At 41.3% G+C, this 27,912-nt stretch overlaps 1 protein-coding gene across 1 annotated transcript in view; it reads right to left on the bottom strand.

Annotated features, from left to right (window-relative positions):
* Positions 1–4,678: 4,678 nt before the first annotated feature.
* Positions 4,679–27,912, bottom strand: part of DNAH8 (dynein axonemal heavy chain 8) — a 138,772-nt gene continuing 115,538 nt past the window's right edge. The window contains 10 exon segments of the mRNA XM_081000066.1: positions 4,679–5,191; positions 6,647–6,768; positions 11,331–11,520; positions 11,613–11,765; positions 16,736–16,892; positions 19,081–19,241; positions 20,990–21,091; positions 22,353–22,469; positions 23,171–23,326; positions 24,756–24,908. Coding sequence (XP_080856192.1) covers positions 4,904–5,191; positions 6,647–6,768; positions 11,331–11,520; positions 11,613–11,765; positions 16,736–16,892; positions 19,081–19,241; positions 20,990–21,091; positions 22,353–22,469; positions 23,171–23,326; positions 24,756–24,908 — 1,599 coding nt within the window. The 3' untranslated portion in view covers positions 4,679–4,903.

The following is a 27,912-nucleotide window of genomic DNA, read 5'->3' as shown; positions in this document are numbered from 1 at the left end:
GTTTGCTAAACAACATTATGGATGTTATGGGGAGCTCTGGTTTTATGTAAGCCAGGATCTGTACACCAAAGCTAGTACATGCTGAAAGGAGGGAAAGAGGTATTTGAGGGACGAGTGTGCAACCATGGTGTTGGTTTATGCATAAGGGAGTAAAGCAGCCTTATACAGTGGTACCTCGGATTGCAGACACTTCAGGTTACAGACTCCACTAACCCAGAAATAGTACCTTGGGTTAAGAACTTTGCTTCAGGATGAGAACAGAAATCACGTGGCGGCGGCAGCGGGAGGCCCCATTAGCTAAAGTGGTACCTCAGGTTAAGAACAGTTTCAGGTTAAGAATGGACCTCTGGAACGAATTAAGTTCTTAACCCGAGGTACCACTGTATTTAACACCTCTTAGTAGCAATAGGCAACTATCTAGTTCAGTGTGTTGTTGTTGTTGTTGTTGTTGTTTAGTCATTTAGTCGTGTCCGACTCTTCGTGACCCCATGGACCAGAGCACGCCAGGCACTCCTGCCTTCCACTGCCTCCCGCAGTTTGGTCAGACTCATGTTTGTAGCTTCGAGAACACTGTCCAACCATCTCGTCCTCTGTCATCCCCTTCTCCTTGTGCCCTCAATCTTTCCCAACATCAGGGTCTTTTCCAGGGAGTCTTCTCTTCTCATGAGGTCGTCATAACTTTTATATGCGTGTTGTCTTTGTCCATGGCGTTTTCTTGGCAGTGATACTGGAGTGGCTTGCCGGTTCCTGCTCCAGGTGGATCACGTTTGGTCAAAACTCTCCACTATGACCTGTCCATCTTGGGTGGCCCTGCACGGCATAGCTCATAGTTTCTCTGAGTTATTCAAGCCCCTTCGCCATGGCAAGGCAGTGATCCATGAAGGGGCTAGTTCAGTGTAGTCTACATTAACTGGCAGTGGCCATCTAGCTTTTCGGGCAGGCCTTGCCTAGAGATGCAAGGGATTGAATATGGGACCTTCTGTATGCCCAGCAGGTGCTCTACCACTGAGCTATGGGCCTCCATAAAATAAGGCCCCAAATTGTTCATTTAAAATAAGGAACTGTCTTATAGCAGTTCAGACTATTTGACCATCTAGCCCAGTATTATTGATGCACACACAGAGACTGGAAATCCCAGGAATTGAAACTAAGGCTTGCTACATGGAGGAGGGCTGGATCTCTAGCCCTACTTCACCAGCATGCTTGGTTTCTGTGCTGGCTGTGGAGGAAGGGAATCCCATCCCTCACTTCTGTCCCTTCCCTACCAGCATTTTTGCTAGAAGACAATGTTTTCCACTAGCCTTCATAGAGGCCAGGATCCTGCATTTCCATCCTGCTGCAAAAAAAATAAAAATTCTCCTCTCTGCAGCCAGCATGGAATCACAGGCTCATAAAAAAACACATTTGTAGGCTTATTTACACAGTTGAAGTAAAGCCCTATTTATTTTCCGGTTCCTTTTCCATTTTATTTTACATGATAATTTTGGAGCTTTGGCATTGCCATTGCTTTTGTCTGCTGTTTTTATTGATTTTGGAATTATTGTGCATAGTTTTAAATTAAGCATTGTGCACCACATTATTATTTGTGTACTTAGAGAAATTCTAGGTGCAATATGGTAAACATACATCCTTTCCCTCATTTTTTTAAATGCAACATTTGTGTCAGCCCGTAGTTTTGCAGTCATCCATGTTTCTGGTTAAAGCAGATTTTAAAAGGGTTGGACCCAGGTATTGTGGCAAAAGCTTTCCAGAAAGTGACGTGACACTTTCTATGTGACCTATCAAATACAAAGAAGTTGCACATTTACCTTGCTTTACTCAAGTAGAAAATGCCATAAATATCTCCTGCATTTGTGACTTGCAGAACCTTGTGAAAACCTCCAAGGAGATTATGCCAGATGACTTTTTACTATAGGGAAATCTGTACTCCACTTTTAAGAGCAGCTTTAAATTGAGTTTTGGGGAGGTGTTGTCCAGAACAACATCAGAAAGGACAGCCAAGGGTCTTGATAAATTACAATTCTTTGGGGCTCCAAGGGGTACTTGATTTGCTGTTGATAAGTGGGGGAAAACCTCTTAGGATACTTAAAATCTGACATTTGTAGCAGTAGCAGATAGATGTGTTTAAGTTCATTTCTTACAGAGACAATTGGAAACAGAAACAGAGGAGCCCCCTGAGCTCACTAAATGCTATTGCACCTGGTTTAGAAGCCAAGACTTATGAGCCACGGAGCACATTACTTCAAGCTGGGGGGGGGGGGGGGACCATTTAGAGATCTGAAATCTGTATATCAGAAATGAAGTCAGAACATTTTTCCTTTATGGCCAGGTGATGTTTGCCTGGCAGCAGTTATAATTCAGTGCTCTACAAAAACAAGTAGAGCCTGCAACAAAATGTTCAGGGTTCCAGCCAGCCATGCCCTGTTCCAGGATACTGCATTCCAAGCACACATCTCCCAGGCAGCAATCTTGCTCATTCCTCAGTGGGTTGTTTTGGTGGTTCTTTCTTCCTCCCCCCCCCCTTATTTTTTAAAGTGTGTACTTCAGCGAGCATTGGGGAGTCCCCTAAGCTTGCATATTTCTCCTTGTGTGTAGATGGTGCTGTTTTAGAAATATAATGCTTCGCACTCAGGAGAATCCTGTTTGCATGATAATATCTTAGAACTTATCTCAGTAAGAAATATATACTGTTCCCATTTCCTAAAGCCCGTAGCAAGTCAGTTGATATTCACTCTCACAAGCTTCTCCTGCAACGTACTGAGCAATTCTAACAGGAGGGAGGGGATTCCTTGGGGAAGGACTGGACTCCACTGGTAGAGCATCCCATCTGCCTTGCATGTAGAAGGTCCCTGGTTAAATCCCTTGTGTCTCAAGGTAGGGCTGGGGAAGAACTCTGCCTGAAACCCTGGAGAGCCACTGCCAGTCAGTGTGGACAATACTGAGCTGGGTGGACCAATGATCTGACTCTGTATAATGCTGTTACCTATCCAGTGCCAGACCCAAAGCCCCAAATGTTCATGGCAGCCTGGCTGGAAGGTAAGAAGAGTCTGTGCTTTTGGATTTTTCCCTTCTGGTTGTCCCTCCCATTGATTCCAATGGGTGGGAAATTACCAGGCCAGCTCCAGAACTGGTATAGTTTAGGGGCATTTTGGGGCAGCAGGATATCTGAAAAGGGGAAGACTTAGAAACCCGTGGGTTTATGTCCTCTTCTAATATGTTCCTAACATCCATCTAATTCAGTAGTGTCTACATCAACTTGCAGCAGTCCTCCGGGATGTCAGACAAGGGGGCTGTTCTATCTCCCCTACCAGGCACCCATCCTGTGAAGATTCCCTGTATCTTTTCCAGTGTTAAACATTAAAGAGCAGTTCCTTTGCATGAGGAGCCTAAACCTCAGAGCATAGTGACAGGTTCCCTGGTTGGCTGTTTCACAACACTGCATAACCACATCTGATATAGTTTGGTTAGATTCCAGAGGGGGTTTGGATATTACTTCTGCCTGTCAGACTGCTTTTATATATTAAAGGTGAACCGCAAGTATATTGAAACACTTACCAGCTGCAATCGGCTTCCCGTGGAGTAAGCATCCTACTTACTGCTTGTTTCTTTGACTGAAGTGAACAGGTGCTTGAGTGCAATGACAATCAGCCACTTGACTCACAAACCCTGGCGGCTTTGTCAATGATTTCTTCTGCCCTAGGACTCTGAGAGGTGAATTCTGAACAAATTCTGCATTAGGATTAATAATAAATGTCTCATCTTACCTGGTCACTTAATGATTATTACAGTATTTAAACTCTGTGTCCTCGCAGTGCTGTGAACAAAATCCGTTTTTTCTTTTTTACTAACCAGAAGAGAGAAATCATTATTGATCTCAGAATGAATAAGAACTCTCTCCACACACACCCCAATAAATATGTGACTCTTGGCTTTAGATTAGGCTGTGTTTGGTTCTATATTTACTGGAACTTAAAATACACACACACAGTTTGTATCACCAAACCAACTTCAAAGCAAACTCAAAGGATCCAAATGACAAATGAATAGCATTTACCTACAAGTATTTATAACTGGTAAGCATTCTGGTATCTGACAAGTTCTTCCAGGGTTAGAAGGAAATGTTTCTTGTTGACTATCAAAGGTATGCAGAATACTTTTGCTGGGCCAAGTACTGTTAGCGTTTGATCTCCAGTAAGCACATCTGAAAGTAGTGGCAGAGAGGGTGGGGGCAGTTCCTGAGAAGGAAATCTCCCCAATCAAATATATTGCAATATCAACCATTATCCTGTTTATGTTGACTGTGATGAATAGCTCACTTAAGCCACCGTTTCTGTAACTTCATTTTATTTAATTCCATTGTCTTTAATGCAGCAAAAATTTGCTTAGAAAGAAGTATGTTGGTGTAAGTGGTTTGTCTTTTTCAGAGAGAAAAAACGATTAACAATTTGTATTATGGTAAAGATTTATATCCATTCAACAGTTTCTGATAGGCAGTCTGATTCACAAAAAAGTCAAAATAGGGTACCTGGATTTGTGCCGGTTTAGTTCCACTGATCTTCCCAATGTGTGGGCTACTAAATCTAAATACAGCATAATTATTTCATTAACTAGGCTAATATGTTCCACTAACAATAAAAAAGTAAGTGGAAAGCTTGGGAAATTAAAACGCAAAACTAGATTTTTCTGTTTGGCAAGAGAAAAATTTAATGTAGTTGACAAAAGTCAGAATACCAAAGCATAACTGTACAAAGTAGAATTGTTGGGAATTATAAAGCAAATGAGACTTTCTAGGGGAAGAGAATAGTTAATAATGAAAAAAAAAATGGGTGCCCCTTTAATAATAAAGTTTAAATGATTGATATATCTTATTTTGGTGTATTTGTCAAAATCAAAGGATCAGGCTTTATTTGACGTCACACAGGAGGGCTACTCCTCTCAGTATCCAGTGATCGGGAGAGACAGTTGTCCTTAGGTAGATTGCAGTAATGTAGGTCAAATCGGTTCTCCTTGGCTTCTTGTAGATGGGGCAAACATAGAGTTTAGGGTCTCTTGGGCCAGTTGTATTAATCGCAAATATATGCACAACAGGAAGCACAGTGAAAAGAATCTTCGCAGTTGATTCAGTGAGTTTATTATTACGTCTATCCCATCCAGCTCCATCCAAGTACAATCCATAAATATATACCCCTTCCTGTGTGAAAAGAATTTGATGTTTATTATGCATAGAAAAGTGTCTGCTTTTAAAATTACAACATGACTGTTTGACTTAACCTATTCAATATAAGATGTGGCATAATTAGCAAAGTTTGAAATCATAATAAAAAATTGATCCACAAAGTTCCTGAAATTGCACTAAATGGGAATGAAAAATGTTAAGATATTGAGCTCACCAAAAAGAGAAAATAACTAACTGTTTTAAGGCACAACAGCAGGTAGGTCTTACAGCAGGAGTCCTGGACTGCTATGTGGAAGGACTAACAGCTCCTCGCTTTTTTCTTTTTCTTTTTAAACCCTCTATGGTCTTCTGCAAGTCTTATCTGGGGTGGGGGAGGGAATTTTTTCCAACTCCAAATAACAGATTAAATATAGCTACTGTGCCTTCATGGTCTGAAGGCAACATGAGGCCACCACCTTGTTGATGCCAAACAGCTCTGGGTCTGGCTAGTGCCCGAAACACCTGTATGCTGCCTTGGATTCCATGGTGAGGGGAAGACAATATATAATTTTTAAAGAAAATAAATAAATAAAACACAAGTGTGATAATTAATATAACAATTATGGGAGAATACACCCAGAAAAGAAAATGCATTCAGGGCAATGTTTCTTCACCTTTTAGCCTATCAGGTGTATCAGGATTCTATAATATGATCAACATCAAAGAGTTATAACATGGTGCCCTCCAGATGCTTTGGAGTAAAACTTCCATCCATTCCAGCCAATGTAACCAATGGCCTGGGAGTTGTAGTACAAAACATGATGGCTACCCTTGCTTTTTTTACAGGCACAAGCAATAGTGTAGTAAAATGTACGGTAAGGATCACAATGAATAGTTTTACCACTTCGTTACCATATAACACAGTCGTGAATTTCATAAGAATAGGTGACCAGGAATTCCACTGTGAGTTCATGAAATTCCATGCAAGTGGGTACAGAATACTCTAACCCCCCACTTCACCAAACCCATTTGGTTTCAATGCTAGTCAAGGAAGAAGAAAAGTCTATTTCTCCATAACCACTGCAGAAATGCAGCAGGCTGGTTGGTGGAGGGAGGATAAATTACTCTGTTCTTATGTCTGTCTATTTAGCAGATGGCATTTTAAAAACCTAACCTCTTAAGAGGCTAGAAGTCTAGGTTTCCATGCTTGCTATGGAAAAGGCTGCTTCTAGGCTCTTATCAAGCCAGAAGAGAGAGAGAGAGAGAGAGAAATTAGCAATCCTGTTTGTCATCCTGTTTGTGCAGGGACTTCCGCTTGCACAGTGCTTCTGGGTTTCCCCAAACCCTTCAGAGCAGACTGTTGAGGAGGAGAGGGAGGGAAGTTCCAGTACACAAGTGGAAGTCCTTGAGCAAGCTGAATTATTTCATTGGATGCAACTCCTATGAGTAAGTTCTGAAATTAATGCCAAAATATAAATATATCACACATACAGGAGGGGCTGTTGTGATTTCTTCTCTAGCTTGTTTCAGCACTTCATTGTGGATAGTTACTGTATCCAAAGCCCATCCTTTATGTGCTCGAGTCACTTCCTGCCTCATAGCTGTTAGGAAACCTGCAAAGTGGATGAAAAAACAAGGCAAGTTAAATACAACATTTTCTGTTATCTGTCTTCCGGCTGCAGTGCTTTATGGTAAAAGCATTCATGGCAGCAAATTACCAACAAAAGATATGGAATAAATAAGAAGAAATGAGAAAAGCAAGAACAGTGGAACTATAGGCTACAACTATTGTTATTTATTAGTGAATTAATAGTAACAACATCTAGTGGCTACAGCAAATATTAAGGATTTGAAAAAACCAGAAACTGTAATCAAAAGAAGCCGCGTATTGGCCTTACTGGGACTGGAAAGTATTATGGGCTTTGGAGGCCAAGAAGCACTGCTGCATTTTATATCTAAAGAACCAAAATGCTTTCAAAATGTAAATCATTTGTTGCCAAACAAATATTCTCTGAAGGTTTTATCTGTTCTTTGAAGCTAATCAGTTTTGTTTAGAAATTACACAGTAGCATTCATCAGTCTACCTCAGTACAAGATAGTCATTAAACCACAGAAAATGGCTAATTGTTTTATTTTACTGTTCTTTCTTCCCAGTCTTACACCTTTACTTATTTCATTCCCCCTTACTTTTCTGAAAATGTCTAAGAGTTCAATCCTATAAATGTCTGTTAAAAAGATAAGTCCCATTAACTTCTTTCCTGGTAAGTGGCTATAGAATTGTAGCCTAAATGTCCCTTGGTAAATAGAAACTGGTTGCCAAGATAGTATGGGAAAATAAATTGGCATGCAACCAACCATGCAAGCCCATGATGAAATGCTGTCTTGCTAACAGGGTATATGCCAAAAATGGAGAAATACTTGACAACAATGTATGCATGTTGATTTTCTTTTCTTTTTTTTAATGATATTTATTAAGAATTTTAGAATTACAGAAAGAAAAGCAAAAAAGAAGAAGAAAAAGAAAAAAAACAAAGGAAAACAAACCACAATCGAACAATACAAATTGATAAAAATCAAAATAAAATAAAAATAACACAACCCAATCCAAAGACAAAAATATGCCACAAACATTTAAAAACAAATCCAATGTTCTCAAATCCTTAACTGTCATTACCTTCTTTCTTTGACCTCCTCACTCCTCCCTTTTTTTGTATCCTAGTTGTTAATTGTCACAGCAAATCCTTTCCATATTTCATAATATTCTGTCATTACATTACCTTAATCTATTTTAATCTTATCTTACTATAAAAGACCTTAAAACTTAAAACTTAGATCTTATTTATATCAATTTCTCCTAACCATAATATTCTTACATAATTCTTTAAACATTTTTGCTAAAGCCAAATAATTTCATTCCAACATTTTTCTAACGTTCATCAATTTTATAAAACAATCCTAATAAAAAAAAATTTTTTTTTCTTCCAATCTTCATCCAGCGTCTCTTCCTCCTGGTCCCGGGTTTTGTCAGTCCTTTCTATCCCATCAATCTAGCGCATTAACCTGGTAATCTTATGTCCGAAGCCCTTAAGTCCCTTCCATGTCCTATCCGCAGTTCTTCTTCATATTTGTACCTGTACTTTATTTTGTCTCCTGCTCCTTTCACTCGTGGGAACTCCAACTTAACAGTGTTTTTGACCCTTCTCGACAAATCAGCCCCTTTTCCATAGTCCACACTAAACTCCATGTGGTATTTAAGAACATGTTTCAAAGTCCCTCCAGAATTAAGAGCCCCCACAACCCCAAACATCTCACGGCCCATTGCCAGACTTGAAAAGTCCAAACATCCCTGCATGGGGGGGGGGGGTCTATCCAACCCCCCATTTCCAAACCAAACCAAACTTTATCTTTCCAAATCTGGCTTTTTCCAAGTTCATTTGTCAAATCCAAGAACTCATGTTCCTGCTGGGCCACAGCTCCCTCCATCTCTGGCGCCCAAGGTTCAGCTGCATCCTCTTCCCTCATCTGTTCTGTCGGAGCACACTCCTGATTTGATTCCTGGGTGGGCTCTATATAATTTCCCACTACCTGTCCAAAATTTCTGATCGCGACAGTCATCAAGTCCGTCATCTCATGTAGCTGTTCCAGTAGGGCACTTGTTTTACAGAAAGCACGCAGCAGAGCTTCTGAATGCATTGTTCTGCAAGGTCAGAAGTCTATTCCCACGATCGTAATCTATTGCAGCTGCAAGCTCCCCGGTTCAGAATTGGTAACAGTTTCACAAGCTCCCTCTAGGGGAAGAGCTTCTATTTGTTCTTTTCTTTTAAAGGCAGATCTAACAACAAAGTTTCCTTTTTCAGATATTTTGTCAATATTTGTTCCTTTAAAATGCGAAGGGGAACAATGGAATCACTATGTTTCTCTTCTTTTAACTATCTGTCAAAGACGCTTGTCTCTGGTCAATGAGCTTCCCAAAGAACGTCAGTCCTGACACCCCGCTCCAGGATTGAGACAGTGGAAAGTTACTTTGCGTTACACTCTCTTCTGCAGGTTTAAACAGTCCGGAAAAAATCCCCCCTCTTCTCCTGCTTCCGAAGGGGGTTCAACAATTTTAAATGATGAAAGTTAATCCTTTACAGGCGATTTTCTGAACTCTAGTTTGCCATGTCTTTGCTTTAATCTATCTACAAGAAACGGAAGGCTGACTTCCTGTTTAGACCTTCCCGTTTCAGTGCCAAATTAAGGTAAATTTCTTAATCCAATTTTCCTTTCTGCTCGCAAATCATTATTTGAAGTCCAATTGTCCGAAATTTAAGTACTCACGGGTAGTTGTTTTAAAAGCCAAATTGTCCCAGGAAAAAGGCAGCGCTCTCCGGCAACGGCTGTGCGGCTTCGCTCCACGGAAGAAGCAGTTGACTCTCAGCACCACGCCACTTCCCCCTCTTCACTCTGGAGCCCGTTAGTGGGTTCCTTTGTGGGTTGGGGGGCGCTAAAGGTGCCCGCCGAGTCCCATGGTCACAGGCTTCATCCGCCTGTGATTTTTGAAAGGGTCCCCGCTTCGCCGTAGCGGGAAAGACCCGTTTCCTGTGGAGCTGGTCCCTCCAGATCAGAGGGAATCCGCCATTACCGATGGCGCCACCCCGGAAGTTTTCATCCATCTGAGAGACTATATTACTTGCTAGAATATACAATAAATTCTATTTTGGTTCCAGAAAATTAAATCCTACAGTGGAGGTCATACAGGGGAAATGTTTACAATTTGCACTTTTGGAAGAACTTGCATCTATGTTCTATGGGACACCCCAGTCTTTTGGATAATATAATAATTGGAAATGCTACTTTTGCATCAATTTGACAGAAGCTAGAGAGTTCCAGAAAGACATCTACTTCTGCTTCATTGACTATGCAAAAGCCTTTGACTGTGTCGACCACAGCAAACTATGGCAAGTTCTTAAAGAAATGGGAGTGCCTGATCACCTTATCTGTCTCCTGAGAAATCTCTATGTGGGACAAGAAGCTACAGTTAGAACTGGATATGGAACAACTGATTGGTTCAAAATTGGGAAAGGAGTACGGCAAGGCTGTATATTGTCTCCCTGCTTATTTAACTTATATGCAGAATTCATCATGCGAAAGGTTGGACTGGATGAATCCCTAGCCAGAATTAAGATTGCCAGAAGAAATATCAACAACCTCAGATATGCAGATGACACAACCTTGATGGCAGAAAGTGAGGAGGAATTAAAGAACCTTTTAATGAGGGTGAAAGAGGAGAGCGCAAAATATGGTCTGAAGCTCAACATAAAAAAAATGAAGATCATGGCCCCTGGTCCCATCACCTCCTGGAAAAATAGAAGGGGAAGAAATGGAGGCAGTGAGAGATTTTACTTTCTTGGGCTCCATGATCACTGCAGATGGTGACAGCAGCCACGAAATTAAAAGACGCCTGCTTCTTCGGAGAAAAGCAATGACAAACCTAGACAGCATCTTAAAAAGCAGAGACATCACCTTGCCAACGAAGGTCCGTATAGTAAAAGCTATGGTTTCCCCAGTAGTGATGTATGGAAGTGAGAGCTGGACCATAAAGAAGGCTGATCGCCGAAGAATTGATGCTTTTGAATTATGGTGCTGGAGGAGACTCTTGAGAGTCCCATGGACTGCAAGAAGACCAAACCTATCCATTCTTAAGGAAATCAGCCCTGAGTGCTCACTGGAAGGACAGATGGTGAAGCTGAGGCTCCAATACTTTGGCCACCTCATGAGAAGAGAAGACTCACTGGAAAAGACCCTGATGTTGGGAAAGATGGAGGGCACAAGGAGAAGGGGACGACAGAGGACAAGATGGTTGGATAGTGTTCTCAAAGCTACCAGCATGCGTTTGACCAAACTGTGGGAGGCAGTGGAAGACAGGAGTGCCTGGCGTGCTCTGGTCCATGGGGGTCACGAAGAGTCGGACACGATTAAACGACTAAACAACAACATTAGGAGTTATTATACTTTACATACATATTATTACATACATATTAGAAATGTAAATTTTCTTTGTAGAATTGAAAAAGGCCTCTGAATTTATTTGATCCCTTCCCCCACCCTCTGAGAATCTCACTACAACAGAGTAAATTAAACTGTAGCTAAATGCAGGATAATGTACAGTTAATTTTACCCTTCTAATTCTTACCCTGAGGATTAAAGAATCCAGTCATCCAAAATACAGGAGGCCTCCCTTCAAATATCCAGATGCGAAACTGATTGTTTCTCTCTAGAAGTTCAGTAAACCAGAAGCCAAGTGTGGAAGAATCCCAAGATACACGTTTCCAAAGTTTAGGAATCCGAGCATCGTACATGTTATCAAGCGCATCTCTTAAATTCTGAAGAAATTAAAAACAAAAAATTAGCGGCCCTGATATGAGATGCATTAGTTTTAAAATGAGTAGTCTTACATAATGATGGACTAGGTTACCTCACTCATAATAATAGTTCCTTCAATGGCGAGCTTAAGGTCGCTTAGACTGGTTCGAACTATTTTGATAACCTTTTGCATTCGGTCAATTTCTTGACGAAGAAAAATATTCATAGAATTAAGGTGTCCCATTTTTATTAAGCGGGCTTTCACCTAAATAGGAAGTTAAGAGAAAGTAATCCAGTCAATAAAGCATTTAGAGTAACAGTAGGAAAATAATTATATTTTGCACCGTTTCTGTTTATGATTTGTGGGGCTGGGGCTAGGCAAGTGGCCAACATAACAGGTACCAGGTCACAAATCATCTCACTCCCATCTGAGACCAACACAGGTTTTGCATTCCCCACAGCTCTCATACGAATGAGAGACCAGTCTCCGGTTACAGTACGGCATCCACGACAAGAGGTGTGAGCTGACACAGCCGCACTGATGGCTTCTGCTTTGATAGTACTTTGATGACTGGCTCCAGCTTCTGGTCCACCATCACCAGCTGGGCATTTCAACAATTACTGAGAAGAAGCAGGATCTCCATAGGAAAAAACCCTGAGACATATCTATTGGGCATACTAGGGAGTGATATCCCACAGAATAAGAAGAAAAGAATTTTTTTTATATGCCACAGTTGCCGCCAAAATAGTTCTAGCCAGCAAATGGAAAGACACGACAGTACCCTCTAAAGAAGAATGGCTTTATAAACTAAGTGAATACGCAGAGTTGGCAAAATTAACAGCAATTATAAGATCTCAAACAAATCAAAATTTAAAATCAGAATGGAAATGCTTTGAAGAATACATGGGAAAATGCTGCTCTAAAAAGAATATGTTAATATGCATAGATTGAATGTGTAAAGTGGATGTGTGAATATAAATATAGGGTTAGCAAGCCTAGCTTAAGTATGTAAGTATGTAAAGTAAAGGTGAAAATCAAATCAGAAATGGTTGTAAGAGATGAAGATGAAGATTTTTAGAAATGCAATGAAATAATTAAATTAAAAATTAAGGAAGCCGAGCCGTGGTGGAGGGAGGTCGCAGGGGTGGGTAAGCTGTCTTGTTCTAGTTTGTATAGGTAGCATATGTGTTTCTGTGTGTATTTGTGGTATCTGTATGTCTTTATTCATGTATTTTCCCCCCTCAATAAAATATTAAAAAATTAAAATTTAAAAAAAACAATTATTGAGAAGCAGATTGTGTATGTTACTTGCAGATTAACATCCACATGGAAAGTATGCAGATGCAGATGCATTTTACTGAGTGGTACCTGTGGTTCACCTCTCCCAGTATGCACTGCCTTGATATGGCTCTCCAAGGGCTGAGACAAAGGTCCTCCTAGACTGCTACTTGCAGTTTCTTTTACCAAAATGCCAGGGATTGGACCTGGGATCTTCTGCATGCATAGCATGTGCCCTACCACTGAGCTGTGACCTCTCGCTGTGTACATTACAGAGAGATGCATAAGACTCAAACGTGGCTTAAGCTCACAAAGTTTCCCCTTTGGATGCCACACTGGAAGTGCAAAAAAGGTGCATTACACGAATCCATGGGTAGGCAAACTAAGGCCCACGGGCCGGATCCCGCCCAATCGCCTTCTAAATCCAGCCCACGGATGGTCCAGGAATCAGCATGTTTTTACGAGTAGAATGTGTCCTTTTATTTAAAATGCATCTCTGGGTTATTTGTGGGGCATAGGAATTCGTTCATTCCCCCCCCCCTTCAAAATATAGTCCAGCCCCCCACAAGGTCTGAGGGACAGTGGACCAGCCTCCTGCTGAAAAAGTTTGCTGACCCCTGCTGACTAATCACTTACACAGATCACTTATCTATCCCATGCCCATGCTTGTTAAAAAATTCTGAAGTCAGTTTCACTTAGAACCAATTTGAAATTGCAGCGTAGATACAGCTCTGCTAGCAAAAAGTTATCTTTTAAAAATTAATGCTTCATCCTGAAGGCTCGAAGCAGATTACTGAACTTTTAAAAACGGTGGGAAAACAGCCATAAAAATAAAATTTATAAAATGCTGTGACAAAAACAGTTTTGTCAGAAAATACCGCCCAGTCAAAGCCAGCCTGCTTACCTGCAAGAAAAAGACATCCAACCTGAGAACCAATGGCACAGATGGTACCAGATAATTAGTTGCAGAAGGAGGAGTTCTTGGAAGATGAAAATTAAGGAGGGGCGGGGGTGATAAAAACTAAGAGAGTAGATAGTGAATAAGGGACAGAGACAAAGTGTACAGGAAGAGGAGTGGCCCAGTACAAAGATGTAAAGTAACCATAGGAAAATACCAACTCAGACAGCACACACACAAAAGCAACATGCATGTAGTGTAGAGCCAAGTGGGTTGAGGCACCAGCAGCTTTGGGTCCATTGGGTCAAAGCCCCTTAGATCCACCTAGGGACTGACACCATGGGGGAAAATACAAGAGGCACACACCCCTGGCACAACCTGTGCCCTGACTGGTGAGCCAACAGGGCGTGTGATACGGCAGCAGATCTGCCACATGGCACCCTCCCCCACTTACGATTGCTCTACCTCAACATTTTTAAAAAGAGCAATGTTTTGTCATGTTAGCTTTGAACTCTCCAGCATTTATAAGAGACAAAACCTCCTCCTCCGCCCCCCACCATTACCCCATGATGAGTCAAGTTCAGAAAACATTTCTATATAGTCACCATTTACTTCAATGGAGACTGCCCAGGGAGCAGTGCTTCAGGGATTGCACCCTAAATCAGTAGACTTTATGATCATCTGAGCACTGATATATAAAGGGAATGACTATCTAGTTAGTGGAGAGAATACAATTATTGCATTCTTACATTTTATGTAAGATTCGTAGGCTATTCATTGCGGACAATGAGTATACCCATTAAATTCTGAGAAATAATTACTGTGCCTCTGAAGTTGTGGTATCCTATATACTTAAGAAACAAATCCTTTATGGGTTTTTTAAGGAAGGAGAAATTACAACTTTAATATCATCATTACTCTTTCGTATTTCTTCTGGATTAATCTTGTAACTTGTTTTTTGCATTGCCCTTGAAGAACCCATTGGATTTTTCAATAAGTGGCACAGATGGGCCAATGTTTGCAGCATCTTGACTATAAAAAGAGAAAATTATTCACTAATTTGTACAGTTGTTTGAAGTTACTATAATCTGGGGATGCACGTGACCTTTGATGTGAAATATATAGAATCAAGGGAGCAATTCTCATTGGAAATTGATTAGCTAACAATTTTTCCTTAAGGTACAGCCATTAGATACACATCCAGCCAAATTCCTCTTCTAGCATCATAAAGGGACCTTTATGTTCCCTTTATGTAACCTTAGAGGATTCCCTATAACAGAATACCTAGGCGTAAGCTGAAACAGGTATGTGTATTTTACAAACAAACCTCTTACCCCAGTTTTAGTTATAGAACTGGGGGGTGCAAAACAGAAGAAAAGGTTTGTTCAGAGTAGAAGCATTGTCCTCACTCTAATTTGGCTTCATGATATCATCATGCAGCCAAATCTGGCAGGCCATGTGATGACATAACTGTTCCCTTAATGGCTAGACTCACCTTAGGAAGATGCCCCCTTTTTAAAGAAAAATGGCACCCAAACTACAAACTGGGGAATACAGAAACTGAGAGCAGGACAAGTTCCCTTTTACTTCTAGTGTGTAAAAGCTCAGCACAGCTGTAAGAATATTATCACAGCTCTATATATCTTACATTTTAACAGAAGAGGCCTTTCAGGATCATGGCTGAAGCACAAAATTCATTAGTTGCTTTGACTGAAATCTTTGGGAATCAGCCAGCAGCTGCTGCCTGTTAAAACAGTAGTCCCTTGGAACTACTGTTCCGCCTAAGATGCTGCAAGATTCAGGAATCTATCATAGTAGCTACTCACACTCAAGTCACAAGCAATACTCAAAGCAATTTATTTTAACTTAAATCTTAAGTTCTAATCTAATGGAAATGTTTCAGAACTTCAAAGCTGAGGTTATGAGTGTCTATCCCCTAAACTAGATAGGGGTGTGTGTGTGTGTGTGTGTGTGTGTATGCTCCGATTCAGGATGTAGCTGCCAGAGTGATCACTTCAGCTGGCACTTGAAGTGTCAAGAACTCACAAATGCTTCTATATTGACCAAGAAAAAGAGGAAAAGGCCAGGTCCTGTTGTTTATACCAGGTCCAATCAACTCATAGGCTTAATACATTGCAGGAGTCAATGATGCTCAGCCCTGTCCTCCTCTGAGAGTAGGGCTCCAAGGAAAAGCCCACATTCCCAGGCAGCTAATTAGGATGGACCCCAGCCTGGTTCTATCCCTGGAGAACAACACCATGTTTAACTCCAAATCCTTCATCAGGTATCCATTGATTTGTCTGATGAACTATAGGCAACTATTTGGTGTGGTCTTTTTAGCTTAAATGTATATTTTGGGATGTTATCAAGTGTCCTAACCATTGGGCACTGGGTCTGCTGAAACATAAACAGATCTAGATCTAATAACCTGATTAATGTGACATTAAACCAGTCTGCCAGCTGGTGTGTAATGGAAAACCATGGTTTGTTTAAACTAGGACTAGAAGAGCTCGTGAAGGAGGAGGAGTATGTGGACACTGTTCTCAGCTTACTAAACCCAGCATTATCACGACAAGATCATTATGTCTATACTGGCCCATTATGTCTTATTAAAGTATAACCTTTACATGATAGAAAATCCCAGAAAACATCTACCTTTTTTCTTTCTGTCTAGAAAAGGTAGATGTTTTTCCTGGATTTTCTATCATGTAAAGGTTATACTTTAAGAAGTTCCACACTTAGCAGTTTGTCCTAGGTATGGCTTATATCAACTCACAAGCTACCATTCCTCTGTCCTTTGTTCCACTTCTGGTTTGGCAGAGCTCTGCCTTTCCATCATGACCTTATGCTTGTTGTTTGCAACTTACCTTTCCCTTAGTGTCAACAGCTGCTAGGATGTTTAGTGCACCCACTGCATGCATGTGTGTTTGGTATTGTTCACAACCACAGATGCCGATTTCTAGACCACCCAGAAGCTGCATCAGTCTCAAGAGCCCTGCCTCAAAAACATTAGTATTCCCATGTCTGCAATTCTCTTGTAGAATTTAAAATCAGTCACCTCATGTGCTATGTAATCAGGAGGCAGCTTCTCAAGCATATCTTCAGCTAATCGATACACGATAGCTTCTCGAGTTTCCCCTACTCCACCTCCACTTTCCTTTGGCTGAATATTGGTAATGGTGTTCAGGACATCAGATGCTGTGCTACTTTGATACCTAAGAGGAATTTTCAATAATATGCAGCAGAATATTAGTTTCGTTGCTAGGAAATGGACACATGAAATTTGCACTTTGCAGTTCTTTGTTAAGATTATTTTACTTTTGCAACTATTTTTGATAACCGATTTCTTTTCTCTCAATATCTGCAGTAAGAGAACCTGTTCTTTCTTCTTGTTTAAACTTCCTCAATTTGAGCATAAAAGAAGAGGGAAGGGAAGGCATTGTGACTCCAAAGGCTCATACTACAATGAACCTTGGGTCGTTGTGATGTCTGAGTGCAACCAGGAATAGATGTTCTCTGGCAATCCACAATACTCTACTCTACTCTACAATGTTAAAAAGACTCAGTTTTATATATAAGGAAAAGAACCAATGAATTTCATGTACATTTCAGAAAGGCAAAGAAAAAATGCCAAGCTGCCTCTTGCAGGGATCTTTCAGGACATTCATTCCCTGAAAGCTTCTGTGCATTCCCAGAGCAGCAACACACCAACTACTCAAAACCTAAAATGCCACTTTGCAGCTTCTTTGGGCATTTTCTCCCAAAACTGTTTGATGGGTAGTTTAAATGAGATGCCGATGGTGAGTGATAATCCCAGCCTATAAAGCAATATACAAACAAATACATCTGCTGCATTGATAGCTTCATTAGCATTTTGAGCGATATAGTGGCAGCCCCACATGTTCAGAGCTCAAGAGAGCAGTGCTTGACATGCTGTTACACAGGCAACTTATACTTCTTACTTAGCCCTGAGTTGTGGGTTCAAGCCCTATATTGGACTAAAGATTCCTGCAATGCACGGGTTTGGACTAGATGATCCTTGTGCTCCCTTCTAACTCTGATTCTATGAATCAAGCTCTTTTACACCTCAGGGCTGCTTCTCACATTACTTTTGAAAGACATGGATATAATTACAGGAGGCATGCTTACACCTGAATAATAATGAAATGTCAAAACGATAATACGTGTTGTAATATAATACAAAATGTCAAAGCCATAGCTCTTTAGGCATGAATCTTCAGATATGGGCATTCCACCTGAGAATTCACTTCTGCCTTTCTGAGGTAACTTAAGGACTAGACTCTGTCCTCTACAGTAAAACTTTTGAAACCCAAAAGTAAATATCACTTTTAACAACTGAGTGAAATGTTTGACCAGATTTTAACAATCGCAGAAATGCTAAGTGTGAGCATATTGGCCAAAAGCATAATTCACGACTGAATCATAGGAATAACAGAAAAAAACTGATAAAATATTATGATGACTAATTACATCCTGTAGCAGATGTGCAGTATTTGAAGCAGAAAATAACAAACAACCTGCCAGGTATTTAAGGATGAAAAATGACTAAATAAAAGATAAGATTCAAAATGCAGTTATCAGGTAAGATTGAAATTCCATCGCTAAATTCAAATAACTTCTTGAGAACTAACGAAATAATATCATTTTTTGCAATCTGTTTGATCCAAGTTCATCTTGTGTAAATGTCACCTGAATTATTTAGTACAATTGAGTGGGAACAAAAGTGTTGCTAGAAGTTACAGATAGGTAGCCGTGTTGGTCTGCCATAGTCAAAATAAAAAAATCCTTCCAGTAGCACCTTTAAGACCAACTAAGTTAGTTCTTGGTATGAGCTTTCGTGTGCAAGCACACTTCTTCAGATACACTGAAACAGAAGTTGCCAGATCCTTCTATATAGTGAGAAGGTGGGGAGGGGTATTACTCAGAAGGGTGGTGGGAATTGGAGATTGGCAGATAGCTGAGATGAGCCAGCTGACGACTCTAAACGACTGTAGACTCTAAAAGACTCTAAACGACTGTTGCTAGAAGTGTTAGAGCATATGGGAAAGCTCTCTGTTCATAGGATAATCACATTTTGAAAATTGCTAAAAGTAACGTTTAACCTGGAAAGTGTTAAGTTGGGGTAATATCCAGTTATGATGTTCCACTTGTACAACCAACTTCCACTTTTGCAAATGGGACTTTCCCTTAATTCCCTCCCACAGACCAGCATGATGCTGGATTGTTCCCTTAATCTTGAAAAAGTCCAGAAAGGCTCTCTTAAATATTCTGGTATATGTAAATACTGTAGATTTCCAGTATACTTCATTACTTAGAATATATTTTTAAAAGTGATTAAAGAAAAACTTGAAGAATTTTCATCTTTGCTAAAAACCCACTTACGTAATGTCTGCATTAGGATGAAGACCAAATACTTCAGGGCTGTCCATTGATGGGAGAGTTGAAATATATTCATGATATTGATCCAGAGTTTTGCACACTGGTATTTTATAACCAGTGTAAAAGCAGAATGTATTCTCAAACATCTTCTCACTGAACCAGACCTGAACAAAAACGGGGGGGGGGGTGGAGTTGAAATTTAAGTTTGTTAAGAATTAAGAGCTGGATTGTTGAGAATGGGGTACACAAGGACAGAAAGCAGAAGCCATCAAATGTTGGCAGAGTGCTCCTGTCCTGATCCAGAGAAGCTCAGAGAGTGAAGAATGTTGGTTGTTGTGTGCCCAGGCGCAGTCCCCCACCTCCCGGGAGCCAGCCCTCAATTAAACAGAATGAAACACAGACAATATATTTTGGGATAAAAAATTGGCCTCAACTTTATTGAATTCCAGATGTGGGAAACCTTGGCTTAGGTATCCCTCTCAGCCCTGTGTTGGGGTCTGAGGCATGGCGGTGTCAGTCAGGAATATGGGAACTCTGCAAAGTGTGTGTTTACACAGCTGCCCCCCTTTCCATGTTGCAGAGGGGAGTTCTCAGTGCACTTGTGGACAGAGACTCCCCTCAATACCCCTTTAATGGGGGCCCTGATATTGCCGCCGCAGAAGGGGTGAGTCACCAAGCCACCCCTTTGTTGATTGTTGGACGAAAGGATTCTGCCCAAGGCCTAAAACCACCAAAGTTGTGACAATTGCTACAGGGAAGGCAAAGCCTGCAGAGCAGGGGAAATTATTCCCCGGCTCTGAAAGACAGCAACCATCATCCGACCATAGCAACGCCCATGAACCTGGAAGGAGAAAGCTTAGCCTGTAATGAAGGAAGCAATTAGAGTGAGGGCTGGGCGAGTGATGCTCCAAGGGCCGACTGCACGGCCAGCATCGGCTCCTGCCCCTTTTAAGCAACAGTAGCGAACTAGAGTGAAGCCTTAGCAGGCGCGATCCACTCCTGAGGCTCCTCCCCCTTGGTTGCTGCCGATTGGCTGGTTTGAACTGGCCCCTTCGGTGGGGAAAAACAGTGTTGCCGTGCCAACCACTGGTGTGGTGTGGCCCGGGGACGATGGCAGGCCCCACACCAGGCTGCAAACCCCACCCACCGCCAGGAACCGGTGAGCAGGCATTTCAGTACCATGGAGAGTCCCAAGTGAGCAATTTGCTCCTGCAAGGGTTGGGTGCAAACTGAGACTTTTTGAGCCTCTGTCACCATCTTCTTTTGGAGAACTAGTGTCTCTTAAAGGGCCACCCCTTTGGCATCAAATCAGGCACCTCTCCTTTATTGCATGGCCTCTTACCTCGTGTTCTCCATACACACTTGTATTGGTGAAGTACGGTGAAAGACACATGGTTCCTCAGGCCCGGAGGGTCCTGCACCAGTTGTATGGGTTCTAATGCTGCGGCATCTAGTTTCAACAAGGTCCTGCCTGCCACCCTCAGGTTCAGTTGCCCTCTGGTTACCAGCATTAGACCCCAAAAGCCAGGAATCTGCTCTGGCTCCTTTGCTGGTCACTGCTGGACTCTGAGGTCATGACAGCACAATCCTACTGATGTACACCAATCAACATCCCAAAACCTACTCATTAAATGCATAGGATATTAGCTTGTTATATGAATAACCGAAAGCCTACTGCTTTAAAAACAAAGCATATCAATGGCTTTAATACATTGATTTTATGAGAAATACAAAATCATAAATTTGAAAGGCCTTTCTTTCCAGATGATTGACTATATGCCATGAGGGTCCTATTACATTGCCAGTACATTTTTAACAACATTCTATAGTTTATTTCAATTGAAAGTGAATCATTGTTCATTTGGAAGCCTTTTTTGCTTATTGTTAAGAATCTTTCATCACATTTCCTTACCCTTGCAAAGCAATTAAGAAGACGCTTATCATAATCATCGGTGACCCTGCCTCCATACTGTACTTCTCCAATCATGTATCGGACTGTGCTCCAGGATATTCCCTAGAGACAAAAACAAGCACATTTTAGAAATTCTAGTACATACTCACAAACTTGGATTGCACAAAGTGCTCAAGGATGCACCCGTGCAGGCACCCGTAACTCTGACTTTTGACCCAAGGATAACAACTGAAAACCTCAAATATAACTAAGGTTCTGCAGAAAACAAATAAAAATAAAGACCATCTTGCGATTTTGACTTAAGATTGTGAAAATCTGTTTTTAGCTCTGATCATCCCACATAACCGAAAATCAATAGGGAAGAGGCAATTTGCCACATTTCTCATATTCCATTCAAAAGCCTCATTTGTCAACATGGCTGTAAACTATTAACTGCATGCACTACAAATGCATTGAGTCCCACAGTGAATGCATTGCTACCCAAAAGTACAGACTGCAGCCGCTTGTTCTTCTATAAGCAATAATAACTGTGGGTATGATCCCATTCCTTTATGGATGCAGCTATGCACACAAGGCAATTGACATTTCCCTCTCTCCCTGGCTGCTGCAGGTATATGACATGTGCACATCACACTGCATGGACCATTACTTCCAACAGGAGGCCCAAGTGTACTTCCCATATAGTCATCTAGCGATCCCTCTCCTCTGCCCGGGGTCTTGGTCTGCAAACTACACTGAGTGTGAGACCCTGGGAAGAGCGGGAGGAATGAATTTCTATATGGGAGCTACACACATGCCTCCTGGTTCTCAGTAATAGTTGCCAAGTTACAATGCATGCTAAGGTACATGTCATTGCAGGTGGGAAAGGGGTTAAAAGAAGGCTCAGCTGAAGGCAGTTCAGTTCATCACCCACAGGAATCCATCACCCACAGGAAGATGGATGAAGCCCAATGTTTCAGACTTAGAATGCTGTTCATAACTGAGGCAGAGGAAAATGTAAGTGCACTATTAATTAAAGATCATGTAATGACTGCTAGTATTAGTAAAGCATATCCACATTTGTTTGCTGCTTCATAATCCGCTATATGACCAAGGCCGTTCCTCTTCACTTTAAACTTCTGCTAAGAAAGGCTTCACACTTTCAAGAGAAGCTATGTTGCAAATGGTTTGCAGGATCTCTCTGGGCCACACAAGCACTTATTTGAGAGACTGGGGGCTGAGTGAATGGGTGGGTGGGTAATCTGAGTCACTGAAAAAACTGGGGCTCTAATGCTTGTCTCTTTTTTGAGGTTAAGATAAACTGACCATAATCATCCTCAGCATATACAAAGTAGAAACAACATTGCAGTATAGGGACACTCACTTTTTTAATGTCACATTCGTCCAAATGATTCTGTATAAACTGAACACTGGCTGTGAAGTCTGCTGAGTTGAATTCATAAGGAATATTCCAGCCCAAAGGGCCAAATTTGCGTCTTTCCTGAAATAAGACAGTAGAAAGCAAGGAGTGTGATTTCACTATTTATTAATGTTGCTTGTTTCGCTTATTATTGCTTTTCGTTTAACAACTTCAATCGCTGACATTTCAGGTCAATACCATTTTCTGATCAAATATATTAGAATTGACAGAATATTGATCGAAAATGGACAAATGTTTCTTGATATGAATTATGCACCTACTGCAGCTCAAGATACACCAGGAAATCATCGGAAGAATCTCACAATACAATGTACTCTTAACAACCCAGAATGTAATACAGTGACCATTACCGGTCCCATTTAGACACAGCATGGTCACTTTGAGTCATCTTAATTGGCAATTTCCATTCAAAAAATACAGGAAATACAGGAGATACAGGAAAGCTGTATTATCATATTCTTTAACTAATTTTTGTGCTCAAAGGATAATTCTTCAGGTATTGCCGTGGTTTGTCAAATGCCCAAAGATAGATAGATAGATAGATGATAGATAGATAGATAGATAGATAGATAGATAGATAGATATTGTTACCCTCTGAGGCCAAAAATGAAACATTTGAAGCAGAAGGATGGGTGTGCAACATCAGGCCTTTATTGTGCATTATAAATATTGAGCTCACATATAGCAATAGGTTATTTTTCAGGCATCCCAGTGGAAAGGTCCTGTTAGGCATAAATGAAAAGAAAGTATGTTTGTAATACCTGAACAGTGGAGTGTAGGAAAGCCACAGTGTAAAGAAGAGGTTTCCACATGGGCATGTTGCTGACATCAAGCAAGTCCTGATTTATACCAGAAAATGTTCTTTTCAAACCTGCTCGCATACCTTGTGGTGGTTCATTTGTGAATTTTATAGAAGTCTGACATATATAAAAAGAAAAAAAAAGATTTATTTCATTTGACCCCAAAAGCAGCATGCCTAAAAATCACGCCGTTTTCAAAGCTAAAGTTCAGACATAAACAAAAGCCAAACACAACTTTGGTTCTAGTGTGTAGTCTTAAAAATGACAGACATGTGACTGAATAGCTTCCCATTGCATGAAACACACATGCTTCCTGTATCCACACGTTCTTCCTTATTCCATTGTTTATCTGATTCCATTAGGTATGAATTCACAACACCCCCCCCCCCAAAAAAACCCTAAGATCCCTTGTTACTAGTCCAGTATAAAAATGTTTCTAGATTCAGGTAGGTAGCCGTGTTGGTCTGACGCAGTCAAAATATATATATATATTTAAAAATGGCCAGTAAGAAGAAGTGTGCATGCACACGAAAGCTTATACTAAGAACAAACTTAGTTGGTCTCTAAGGTGCTACTGGACATTTTTTTATTATTCTTATATATTTCTACTAAAAATGTAATACCCTTCAGCAGCCAATGATCAACGCTGAGGGCAGTGAGGTGTCTCATTTAAGAGTCAGGGAGCAGCAGCTGCCAGTAGCAGCATTATGGAACTATGCAGGTGAGGATTTGATTGACATTTTGGATTGGAGAAGATTGGAAGCCCCTTGTAAAATTCATTATAAATAACCCAAATAACTGACATCCACTAGGTAGGATATACATATATAAATAATTTTAAAATCTTTATAAGAACAAATGATAACACCAAAGATAGTGACAATTGGACAATGGCATGCCAGTCTGGGGGAAAAAACAGCAGGCTGATGGCAGAATAATCTCTGCTTTAGGGCCCTGTTGAGTCTACAAGAGAGGAAACTCTTGAATAGGTAAGGATTCTCTTCTTGCGTCAACCATAACCTAAAGTCTCTCATATGACTGAAAAGTTTTTAACCTTTAGGTAAAGGTAAAGGTACCCCTGCCCGTACGGGCCAGTCGTGTCCGACTCTAGGGTTGTGTGCCCATCTCACTTAAGAGGCCGGGGGCCAGCGCTGTCCAGAGACACTTCCGGGTCACGTGGCCAGCGTGATGAAGCTGCTCTGGCGAGCCTGCACCAGCGCAGCACACGGAAACGCCATTTACCTTCCCGCTATAAAGCGGTACCTATTTATCTACTTGCACTTAGGGGTGCTTTCGAACTGCTAGGTGGGCAGGAGCTGGGACCGAAAGACGGGAGCTCACCCCGTCGCGGGGATTCGAACCGCCGACCATGCGATCAGCAAGTCCTAGGCACTGAGGTTTTACCCACAGCGCCACCCGCGTCCCTTTAACCTTTACCACAGTTTAAATTTCAATGCAAGCAATATTTCTCCTTCCCACTTTCAGTTTTGCCACATGAATTATCTTAACAGTTCATCTAAATCCCCTTGAATATACTAGGGCTAACCTGAAGCAAAGTAATTGGAAACTTCTCATGTGGTTCAGTGGTTATCCATACTCGGAAGCTATCATCAGGGATATCAGCACTAATCATTGTTTCCAAAAGTTCTTCCATGAACTCCAGACCCAGATGGCAGTTCTGAAGTAACACCCAGCCACCCTGTACCAAGCAACAACAACAACACCTTAATTAAATAATCTGCTAAACATCAAGCCAACTGCAATTTACTAACAACAACAACAACTACACTTGAGTATTCCACAGATGGAAGGTTTCACTAGCTACTTGTTATCATTTATATCTCCTTGATATTGGGGTTTGGGGTTTCTGTGTTTTAATAATAAATATGGATTTGCATTAAAATGAAACAACTACTGTAGGTTCCAATGAGTAAGTAAAGTAGTACTGCCATCTTGTGGTAGTTATAAAAATTATAGCAGGGCAATTTCTACTGGTTTTGGTGATCAGGAGATACCTTGTAATCATCATCATCATCATCATTTATTAAAAGAAACCCCCTGCTTTCCCCTTCAGAATAAGGGTTTTCTTTAGGCTCAGCAAGCTCTAAGATTCCCAAAACTTCTATCAATCACTGAGGGGTTCTGGTGAGCTCTTTGTTTTAGTAGGGTTCAACTTTTTCAGACCCAGAATACACCATGCATTTGGGGACCCATTTCTTACTTTTTTAAAAACAATATATATTTGTATGGTGGTAGTGCTGATATTGTGACCCACTTCAGTTCATGTTGCACCACGGAGCAGGGTCCCAACCCACCACTAAAGGCCAGTGGATTTCTGTCAGCGAAAATGGTGGGGTATAAATAAACGATGATGATGATTTATTCCTCCAGGAGAGAGTCCAGGGCTTCTCTCATCATAGAACACCAACACGTATTAAGTATGATGTTTGTATGCCCCTTTTTAGCCACAGAATGCCTCATAATTCTGTTCCTGTATTCAGAATTCATTTCACCTCTCTTGTTAGTTAAGCAAATTTTCCTTTTGCCTTACAATCAGTGCCCTCTTCAGAGTTGAGTTACGGCTCTGGTGTGCTCCAGGCTTTAGCCTTCAAGGTCACCTGCACTTAGCTGTGCATTGACTCTGTCTCTGTTGCTCTGTTTCCCTTGGCTGAACCCCCCCCCCCCAAATATATATATACCAGTGAGGGAGGACAGAACATGTTCACATCCGCTCTGCTGGCATCCCCCAACACCAGCAAAGAAAGGTTTCGACTCAGATTTAGCAAATATGCCACCTCTTCTTTTTAATCTGAAGTCACACTAACATCCCAGGCCTATAGACTTTGTTTTGGAAGCAAGTCTCATTGAAAAGTACAGCAAAAGTTATTTTCCAAAAATACCCATGCTTCAGATACTATAATATCTGCAGTTAAGCTCTGTTAAAATCAATGGGGCTTCCAAATAAGTCTGTTAGAAATTTAAGGTAACCAGTTTAATACGGGAATTACAGCTATTCCTCAATACCACACTTGAGTGAATTTAATAGTGACAGACCAGAATAGCCAAAATCCTATCCATCTTTTACAGTGCATTTCTTCACTGACCATGTCTCAGCCAGAATGACAAAGCAGTGAGGTAAAGAGCAGGTATGGTAGCTAAACAAATGGGTAGATATAGATTAGATAGATAGATAGATAGATAGATAGATAGATATAGATATGCCCAGGTTCCTAAGTGAAGAAGCTCAATACATAATACTAACAGGCAGTGCTTTTTTTTCTGAGGGGAAGCAGGGGTACGCATACCCCTAAACATTTTGTGAATCTAAGTTTGGCCTCATTGAGGGGCAGTATTTCAATATGAGTAGGAAAATGAGAGTACTTCTAAACATTTTTTTATGTATAGAAAAAAAAGCACTGCTAACAGGTATTAAGGTAGACTGTGGGAGCTATTCAGTGTACAAAGTTATCCATCGTATGGAGAAGGTGGATGGAGAGACATTTTTCTCCCTCTTTCATAGTACAAGAACCAAGGATCATCCTCTGACACTGAATGCTGTAAGTCTGAGGATGCACAAAAGACTTCACACAGTGAATATTTATATGGATAATGGTCTTGATGGCTGGCTCTTTACTCCAGTAGAGAGGCAGTATGTGCTTGAATTCCAGGTGTTGCAAAACAGGAGTGAAGGAGTGCTGATTATGGGCTTTCCATAGGCATCTGGTTGGTCTCTGTGAGAAAGCCGCTCTCCTGTGCTGGGGGGGCAACATGAGCCCCCCATGACATTGGGGAGTCCCAGCCCGCATCATGCCCGCAGCCAGCCAATCCGGCTGGTTGGGGTGTGTGGTTTGCTGCATTTAAGCGGCCCTGCGGCGGCCAGGAGTTCTCTCTTCAGCTTCCTGCTTCTGCGGATCTCCTGCCCTCCCACCCTCTCTTCTTGCGTTCGACACCTTGACCTTGCTATGGACTTCGTTTGGTCACCTGCTGAAGGGGCCTGGCAGGAATTTTTCCACTTGGCAGATTGGCACCAGCCACTTGGTTTTCGCCTACCACATAGCAAATCGTCACAACTTTGTAAGGTTTGGTGGTTAGGCACTGGAAAAGCTTGTTTGTTGGGAGGGGAGGTTGTGGCCATCACCTGCCCCTCCCCTTTAAGGGTATTCCGTTAAAGGAATCTAGGGGTCATAGTTCCTGTCCGAAGCCTGGGCAGAGGCTAGGGCCATGGCACAACCTTTCCGGTGACCCTGAGGGCTCCCCCTACTGGTGGTTAACATCCACAGGACTCCTCCTACTGGTGGTTAACCCTTGTGAGACTAGCTGCATGACAGGCAGGAGTCAGATATAGTTGATTTGGGTCCAGTGCCTAAGCCAATGCCACTCACATTCTGTAACCAATAAAGTTGTGGCCTTTGTTAGCCCATTAACCTAAAAAACTGGTGTCCACGTGTTTTATTCATCAAATGGGGGTGGGGGTGGGACCTTGATACTCAACAGAATGTTGCACTTAGTCAGCCCTTTGGTATGATCCAGCAGGATTCCTTTTCTGTTCTTACTTAGAAATCAGCCCCATTAAGATGGATAAAATTATGCCTAGATAAGTGAGTATCAGATTGCAGCCTCACTTTTTTAAATGCGATTATTTTATTTTATTTTATTTAAACACATTTTTTTTATTTTAAACAAATAAATAATAAATAAATAGA

This window comes from Podarcis pityusensis, assembly GCF_964106645.2.
Source record: "Podarcis pityusensis genome assembly, chromosome: 3".
Lineage (NCBI taxonomy): Eukaryota > Metazoa > Chordata > Lepidosauria > Squamata > Lacertidae > Podarcis > Podarcis pityusensis.
This window is presented reverse-complemented; position numbering and strand designations above follow the sequence as displayed.